Raw genomic sequence first — 9,820 nt, forward strand, 5'->3', positions numbered from 1 at the left:
GGAGGAGGAGGAGGAGGAGGAGGAGGAGGAGGAGGAGGAGGAGGAGGAGGATCTCTTTCCCCTCCTCTCCACAAAATGTGTTAATTAGTTGGTTGTTTTTCTAACAAATTATTTAATAAGCATCAAAACGTCTGAGGCTGATACTGATGACGACATGACTGCCTTTAGGACCGGAAAGAAAAAAAGAAAGAAACTGATTTTAACTACTTGACAAAGAGCTCACCTCATATAAACTCCGCCCACTTAAGGCTACGAGCTACTGACGCTCGTAAACCGCTCGCTCCCTGCACCAAACCCCATAGAGAAAATCAGCATTTTTTTTACAGCAACAACCTGCAAGAGGTGTTGATAAACTGCTGCTCAAGTTGTTTTGTTTCGGTTTTCGTGACTCCGGCGTTTGAAATCCTTTATTTAAATTAACCTAAAAGGACACAAAGTTTGCGAAAACGAGGCGGCAGTGGACGAGCAGCTCCTGTGTCCACGTTCGCGAAAAACGTTCATTTTCTCTATGGACTTTGGTGCACGAAGCGTTTAAAACAGTTAAAAAACCTCACAAGTTTCCATGTGAGATATTCTTAAAATATCGCAGTCGAAATCCCCGTTCTCGTCGCAAATTTGTGGCACGTTTACAAGTTTACATACAAAGTCAACGCGACACGATGAAGCGCGAGCGGAAATTTTTCAACTTCTGCCGACAAATCAGAAACCAGGCCAGAAATCGCGTTATTTGTGTGCGTGTGTGTGTACGACACTTTATCTTTGTGGAGACGTCTGCAGAGAGTTCAACACCGTTTTGGTTGATGGTGAGAAGAAACGCTACGCTACTTCCGTTTAAAAAAAAAAGGACAAACTGCGAGAATGCAGACTGCAAGAAACAGAGCACTACGAACTCCAGGGAACTACGAACTCCAGGGAACTACGGTGGCCACTTTCTTCTTCTTTTTTTTTTTTGCACGAGTTAATGCGGGGTGAAGTCGTTTCAAAAGTGAAACCCACGTCCCTTTGGGTGTTTCACAAGACCTGAACTTTAGAAGCGATAAAAGCCTTTTTCTAAGGTTAACAATTTTTACATTTTTTATTATTTCTGGGTAATAAATTCATTTGCTGCCGACAAATCCTCCCAAATGTGTCACACACTGGACCTGTACAACCTCGGCTGTTAGCACACTCTCTCTCTCTCTGCTTGTGACTGACGTGGCTGCCACACAAGCAGGGTCGTGACCTCAATCTGTGACCCGACTTATCTCCTTCTCAGAAACTACAGCAGCCGCCACCGCGGGGACCAGACGTGCACCGAGCGGCCGCCTCTTGCGTCACCGCTGGTACAAAACGTGGCGGGGGTATGATGGAGATGGATGACGATGATGACGGTGGCGATGGCGATGCTGATGATTACGAGGAACAAAGCTGCTTTCAGACCAGCACATGACCTTATTAGTATCAGATCAGGCATGTGGCCGCCGCCACTGCCGCCGCCGCTCACTGATGCCCCATAAGCCTCTCTCTTGTTGTCGGGCCGCTGATCTCGGGGCTGAAATTATCTCATCTTTCGCTGCCTCTCGACATAAAAGAGCGGCTTCATCACAGATCTTCGTGTTATCACTGAAGCCGCGGTCTGGCACTGCTGATATTGATGATGGCCTTGTGCTGATGCAGTTGTGGGAAGAAGAAGATGAGGAGTTGCTGACCTTCCCTTGTTCAGTGTCTCTAATGCCCAGTGCTCTGAACTGTCCCGGTGCCAGGTTTCCCTCCCTCCCTCGCACCGAGTCTTGTTTCTCTTCAGTTGCAGGACGTCTGATCCCCCCCCCCCCACTCACCCTCACCACCATCACTGCCTCCCTCCCTCCCCTCCTCCACCCCTCTCTCCTCACAGCCTTGCCTAAAGGGAGACGACCGCCACGATGAACTCATTGACCAGAGAAACGGCTTGTTTTCACTCCCCTCTGGTGCAGGAAAGGGGGGAGAAAAAAAAGTGCTTGTGGTAAAAACATGTCCATCACTGCGAATCATGATCAGCGCAGACCTTTTTTTTTTTAAAGTTACACCAATTTCTCTCAGAGGTGTTAGAAATCCTCGCTTATCGCCTCCGCCGGTGAGGTTATTACCGTTCCTGGCGGCGCTTGTTCGTCCGTCTGTGGGTCTTGATGAGACGGATTAGATGAGTTGAACGGCTGAACGTGGGAAATGAGCAGCCCTGGTGGAAGTTTGCGACCTCCGAGGGCTTTCTCTAGTTCTCCATGTCTTCAAATGATGTTGTTTTTCTGTCATTTCCAGTGGAAACACAAAGAAAAAGTGATTTTTGCCACTCAACAATAAGCTTAGGTAAACTCTAATCCTTTAGACGTTTACTGGACGATATTGAAAACACTACCATTAACTAGGTTTGTGTATAATTGTTAATATATAAAAAATCTTAGCCCTGCAATAAGTACTTTAGGTAAAGGCCTTGCTTTATGAAGGGTGCCATCTTGTTTCTACAGCAGACCAGCACAGCAACAAAAACACTGATTTTTATGAGTTCTCATAAGCTAAAACGCAAATTTTCATGATTTCCATGAGTTCTCACAAGCTAAAAACGCACATTTTCATGATTTCCATGAGTTCTCACGAGCTAAAAACAAAAATTTTCATGATTTCCATGAGTTCTCACGAGCTAAAAACAAAAATTTTCATGATTTCCATGAGTTCTCACAAGCTAAAAACGCACATTTTCATGATTTCCATGAGTTCTCACAAGCTAAAAACGCAAATTTTCATGATTTCCATGAGTTCTCACAAGCTAAAAACGCAAATTTTCATGATTTCCATGAGTTCTCACAAGCTAAAAACGCACATTTTCATGATTTCCATGAGTTCTCACAAGCTAAAAACGCAAATTTTCATGATTTCCATGAGCTCTCACAAGCTAAAAACGCAAATTTTCATGATTTCCATGAGTTCTCACAAGCTAAAAACGCAAATTTTCATGATTTCCGTGAGTTCTCACAAGCTAAAAACACACATTTTTGTGATTTCCATGAGTTCTCACAAGCTAAAAACGCAAATTTTCATGATTTCCGTGAGTTCTCACAAGCTAAAAACACACATTTTTGTGATTTCCATGAGTTCTCACAAGCTAAAAATGAAAATGTTCATGATTTCCATGAGTTCTCACAAGCTAAAAACACACATTTTTGTGATTTCCATGAGTTCTCACAAGCTAAAAATGCACATTTTCATGATTTCCATGAGTTCTCACAAGCTAAAAACACACATTTTTGTGATTTCCATGAGTTCTCACAAGCTAAAAATGAAAATGTTCATGATTTCCATGAGTTCTCACAAGCTAAAAACACACATTTTTGTGATTTCCATGAGTTCTCACAAGCTAAAAATGCACATTTTCATGATTTCCATGAGTTCTCACAAGCTAAAAACGCAAATTTTCATGATTTCCATGAGTTCTCACAAGCTAAAAACGCTGATGTCCGGTATTTTTTATGAGTTCTCATGAACAAAAAATTATGATTTTCATGCTTTTCATGAGTTCTCATGAGATAAAAACGCAAATTTTCATGCTTTTCATGAGTTCTCATGAGATAAAAACGCATGATGTTTATGATTTCCATGAGTTCTCACAAGCTAAAAACGCTGATGTACGGTATTTTCACAAGTTCTCATGAACTAAAAATTATGATTTTCATTATTTCCATGAGTTCTCACAAGCTAAAAACACTGATGTTCGGTATTTTTTATGAGTTCTCATGAACTAAAAATTCATCAGATTTTCGTGCTTTCATGAGTTCTCATGAGATAAATATACTGATGTTCATGATTTCCATGAGTTCTCATGAGCTAAAACCACACATTTTCTCTATGGACTTTGGTGCAGGGGATTGAGCCACTTCCTCCTGACAAACAAATATCTGAGTCAGACAGATCCACAGATACAGACAGAATGGACAGAGGAAAAAGAAATTGTGGGGGAGAAAAAAGCGTGTGAATGTTACAGCAGTGAGGGAGGATGGGGTGAAGGGGTGAGGGGACTGGTACCCAGGATGGGAGGGATAATGTGTGTGTGACTGCGGATACTAAGAAAGACGCACACATGAAAGAGGACACATGAAAACACACTTGATTAGAAGAGCAATCCCAACCCAATCGGTTCTACTGATTAGACTTTTCAAGCTCAGTGGTTTCTCTGTTATATTCTCTCTCCTTTATCCAATAACTAAAACAAAACGCTCCACACACACACACACACTGAAAGGAGAGTCTCTGTTGCAAATGATTGCCGGGGATGGTTTTCTGATGTTTGTTAATGTGTGTATCACTTTCCCGGGGCTCGGTGGTTATCGTGACGTCATACGCCGCGGAGCTGCTGAGTCTGTGTGTGGCTCTGTTGCTCTCCGTGTTCTCAGAAGCAGATATAAAAGGTCTGTGCCGTCCACTGCGCATGTGGTTAGAATAATTGGAATAAAAAAATGTAAATGCAAGAAAGAAGCGGTGCGCTTACGGGGTCAGAAAGGGGTCAGGGAAGTCTCCGACGATCTGCTGCGATCAGTGGGCCGACGGTGTTTCATGACATGAAATTGATCGTTATAAAAGAGAAGCATAAACACCAGCGTTCTCACCAATTTTCGGTCACATCCGAGCAATTTTCCCGAAGCACAAATATTGGTTTTTGTCGTCCACACCACTTCTTCTTTGAATTTCAGTTGGTTTATTTAACTTCGTTGCACTTTTAGTTTAAACCAAAACTCGTGTCCAGCTGCAGAACGAGGTGAACATTCTTGAGTGCAGTCTTTCATTTTTGCATTTGATTGATAAATATAACGTATTGATTGGTGGAGTGACTTTTTGGCAAAACTAATGAGTTGTAGTTTCACATATAAAATCATATTGATTACATTTAGCAGATTGCTTTTATCCAAGATGACTTAAAACAGAGGAATAAGCTACATAGGAACAGTGGACTGATGGAGGGTGCCGAGGTGGTTCCAAGTGCATTAGGATAGTTCAAGGGAGGGGGTACGGTAAGTGCTAGGACAGAAGATGCTCTTGGAAGAGCTGGGTCTTCAAGGGCTTCTTGAAGAACCCCTGTTCTGGTAGCGCTCGGTAGGTCATTCCACCAGCATGGAACGACGCATGGAAAGAGTCTGGATTTTCTTGTGTGGGGTGTTGGCACCGCCAGACAGCAACCCTTTGTTGAAGGGAGTAGTCGAGGGGTAACATAAGCCTTTAGGAGAGCATTTGAGTAGGTGGGAGCATTAAACCGGTTCCTGTTGGCATCGTGTTCTCATCATTTGCTTACGACCAAGGAGGTCATGTTTTCAATTGATGTGGGTTTATCTGTAAGTTTGGCAACTTCCCGTCGACAGTTTTTGATGGATCGATTCGTTTTTATTGTCTTTGTCGCGTGTTCCTGTTCAACTACCCACTGATAACCATTAAAAATTATCAAATTCTCTAGAAATCCCTTTCCGTTCTAACGGGAAAAGAATCACATCTCTTTCAAAACCCTCTACCATGAATGAGAGCGACATCTAACTTTGGAGAACATCCAAATCTGATCCGGATTACGGATTTGGTGGCAATTTAACACATTCAGATGCGTTAATCTCAGCTTCATTTTACCAGATGAGGATGATTTTTGTCACGTTTATGTACGATGGTAACAGCTATACACAGGTAAACTTCTATACAGATGCAGAAAGTGCTTCTGGATCAAAATGTCAGAATTTCAGGTGCTGGTTTGGAAAACACAAAGTGTTCAAGCCTTGGCCTTGGTGTGATCTTGCTTGACTTCTAGGGTTTTTACAGAAACAAGGGATTGCAGGATATTAAACCCCCCCCCCCCCCCCTCACTATTTCAGCATTTCTTTTTTTTGATTACCTCGTGACTCGTCGAGTTCAGGCTGGGACTCGCAGCTTTAAGGCATCACCGGGCTCCACATCACTCGCAGGTGCCCCGGTCAAAACAAATCCTGAAAAACCACAGGAACATTTAACACACACTGTGAGACAAACATCCCGGGGGAGCAATTTTTAGCCGTGACTTAGGCCCATTTCTACGAATGTTATCCATTACTTTTGCCCCGCCACCCCCGTACGTGTAACTTGTGACACCTCAATGATCTCAAGACTTGCTAAAGCGTGCAAGCGTTCTGTCTAACAGAATCCAGGAATGTTCCACTGAGTCAGGGTCAGAAAAAAAAACACAACAAATACTTGGAACAAAAGCATGTACAGTAATTACAGCCTTAATGTGGTTTTAGTGAATTCGAGTAATCCTGATGAGTCACAGTCAAATGTGCAAAGACTCGGACAGACTCTGGACTTGTCAGCATTGGCCCGGTCCAGCTTTGCTCTTAAAGTGATAGTTCAGGTATTTGTATGGTTGTATGAGGTAGTGACACGATGTCAGCCACGCCCCCCTAGTGTATACTCAGTAACACCTGGCAAACATGGCAATCTCACCTAATCTACATCACAATGACCTTAAATGGTGCAACTTTTGTCTGGAACATAACTAAACATCTCCAGGAATCAACATTACTGTGAATAGTAGATACCAAAAATGACACCTGTTGCCGAAGGTTTGGCCTTTTTTGTCTCAAACTAAATTGGAAGTACACAATTAATTGGGATACAGGTTCCACCGGTGCAGGGTTCTGCAATCTCTGGAGTCAGAAGAGCCCTTTTTGAACCCCTCTCCACCCAAATACAATTAAATCTGGAACCGCAAAACCTATCTGACACCTAAAATGTGGATCCAAATGACTATTTCTTCATGTACGCATGACTTTCATTTAAGTGTTTAGCGTATAGCTTTCCATATTTCAAACACAAGTTTGCTTGTTGGTTGGGGGAGGTTCGGACATATGACGGGACGCATATTTTCAGCAGCCTGAATATTAAAACACTTTTATTACTCGTCTCTATCTCTAAATAAGGTTGTTCACTTTGAAAGACACACATTTTTAGATAAAATGTATATTTCAGCCACTGAGAATGGCTGAAGAGCCACAGGTTGAAGACCCCTGCACCAGTGGTAGCCTAAAAGAAGGCCACATTTGAAGGGGCATACGAATAGGAACAGGCCTTTAACCTGCTGTTTCGTCCTGCTTGTCCCTCAGTAAAGAGCTGGACAAAGGCCTGGGCGAGTTGCCTCAAAGCAGGCAGAAAAGTGCATCGTTTTCTTATCACATAATGACCAATCTCACTCTGGAGGGTAAAGGTCACAGCTCCCTGGTTGTCTCAGTCTCCCTCCAGCTGGTCGGGGGAGTGGGTGCGGTGTTGCTCTCTGCCAACCACCTGGCACCGGGGCAGAGGCTATGTCTAGGAAAGAGACCTCTGCCAGGCCTCAATTACTGGGGGTTGGGGTGGGGGTGGTGGGGGTAATAATCCACGACACACTGAAGCAATTACAGCCCTGTATAAATCAATATGCTTTGGGTTAAAATGTGATCTGCTCCCAACACTCTGGAGAAGCTCTGACTCAGCCTTGGCCTTTGATTCTTCTCGGAGACAGGAGCCGCTTTCACTGGAAAAGGGGCGGCGATGCTGCCGTAGCCGCCGCTGTGGTTTTTCGACCGTCACTCAGGCTGAGTAAACAGTCAGGTGACACACGGTCCGAGAGAAAGAGCACAGGATAAATACTGATGTGCGAGTCACCGTGCCCAAATAAACAACTGTTGGGAAATGCGTGTTGCTTGACGTGAAAAAAACAAAACAAAAAAACCTTGTGATTACATGTTGATTATTTGGGTATTAAAGTTCAAAATCCTCCTGTAGCAGCTGAGGCAGCAGGGGGCAACACTGACAGCTCAGCTTCCTCTGAAATACAGCTGCCGAGCCTCGCCACTCCTGATTATTATTGCTACACTGCCATCTAGTGGTTAAACAACGACACTGACATCCAGAGTGACAGGTTTTCTGTATGCTGTATTGGGTTTTACTGACTGATTCTATCCATACATCCATCTTCTACCGCTTTATCCTCCATATGAGTGTCACAGCTGACATGGGGCAATAGGTAGGGTACACTCTGGATAGTTCGGCAGTCCAAAGCAGGGACACATAGAGACAAACAACCATCCACTCTCACACATAAAGACAATTAAGAGTGTCCAATTGATCTGATCCCCAAATCTGCACGTCTTTGGACTGTGGGAGGAAACCGGAGAAAACCGACGCACAGATGGGGAGAATATGCAGAAAGGACCTTGTTCCTGAGCTGGTCGCGAACCCGAGTTTTGTTGCTGCAAAGGCAAGAGTGCTAACCAATGCACCAACCGCTTGGACTAACCGACCCGAACCGGCTTAGCTTCCGAAATCAGACCTGCTCAGAGTCTGATAAATTCCATTAAATGTATTAAAATTGGCACAAGAAGGCTAAGAGCCGGTTGTACTTTCTGAGGAGGCTACAATCGCTTAACATCAGCAAGAAGCTCCTGTGGATGTTCTATCAGTCTGTGGTTAGGGTTAAAACTCATCAGATGGGCCGTATATATATATATATATATACATACATATATATATATATATATATACACATACATACATATATATATATACATACATACATATATATATATATATATATATACATACATACATATATATACATACATATATATATACATACATACATACATATATATATATACAGACATACATATATATACATACATACATATATATATACATACATACATATATATACATACATACATATATATATATACATACATACATACATATATACATACATACATACATATATATATATATACATACATATATATATATATATACATATACATACATATACATATACATATACATACATACATACATCCATCATATGTATAGTTCATTTTGATATTATATTTTATTTTACTTTTTTATTCTATATTTTATGGTGTGCTGGAAATACCGTCGCTCACTATTAGGCATGAACGTAAGTTAAAAAGTGTTTGGGTTTATCAAACAATATCAGACATTGGCAGACCAAAAATGATCAATAATTTCAATAAAAATTACATAAAACATATGAATTTCTTCCACCTTATCATAATTTACCCAAAGACCCCAGTGATGTTTTTAAAAATATTAGGTTCAAATTAGACGTATTACATGATACATGATCTTTTTACGCATAAATGACAGAAGCACGTGTTCCACATTTAACGATTTATTTCATGTAGGAGTGTGAGCGTAACTAACCTTCCTTAAACACAACATGTGAATCAACGCAAGGGGGAAAATAATAAAGGAAGGAAGTAAGAAAATAAGTTTCATGTTGTTCATAAGACAACAAACGTCTCTCTACTGAAAGTCTATCTTCACTTCCTCGGCGAAAGAAGGTTCTATTTTCACGTTATGAGTGAGCGAATGTTCCCAGAGTGATTTCTTCTGGGGGAACGCGATCCCGCACTCGTCGCACACGTGGCTCTTTGGCTTCCCGGTGTGAGTCCGCTGGTGTTTCTTCATGTGATACGACAAGCGGAAGCCTTTGTTGCACACGTCGCATTTAAATGGCTTCTCTCCCGTGTGGATACGCATGTGCGACTTCAAGTAACCCGACTGGATGAAGGCTTTGCTGCACACCTCGCACTTGTACGGGCGCTCCCCGGTGTGGTAGCGGTTGTGCAGCCGGAGCTCATTGGCAGTCAGGAAGGTCTTGCCGCACTCCGTGCACTGGTGCGGCCTCTCGCCCGTGTGGATGAGCTCGTGCCTCTTCAGGGACGTCTCTTTCATGAACTGCTTCCCGCAGGTGTTGCACGGATACCGTAGGCCCATGTGGACTTGCTCAATGTGGTTCTGGAGCTGCAGC

The 9,820-nt window shown here is 42.7% G+C and overlaps 1 protein-coding gene across 1 annotated transcript in view; it reads right to left on the reverse strand.

Annotated features, from left to right (window-relative positions):
- Window positions 1–9,162: 9,162 nt before the first annotated feature.
- Window positions 9,163–9,820, reverse strand: part of LOC131457251 (zinc finger protein 14-like) — a 6,626-nt gene continuing 5,968 nt past the window's right edge. Inside the window, exon 7 of the mRNA XM_058626176.1 lies at window positions 9,163–9,820. This exon is cut by the window's right edge and continues 2,092 nt beyond it. Coding sequence (XP_058482159.1) covers window positions 9,313–9,820 — 508 coding nt within the window. The 3' untranslated portion in view covers window positions 9,163–9,312.

This window comes from Solea solea, chromosome 3 (assembly GCF_958295425.1).
Source record: "Solea solea chromosome 3, fSolSol10.1, whole genome shotgun sequence".
In the NCBI taxonomy this organism is placed as follows: domain Eukaryota; kingdom Metazoa; phylum Chordata; class Actinopteri; order Pleuronectiformes; family Soleidae; genus Solea; species Solea solea.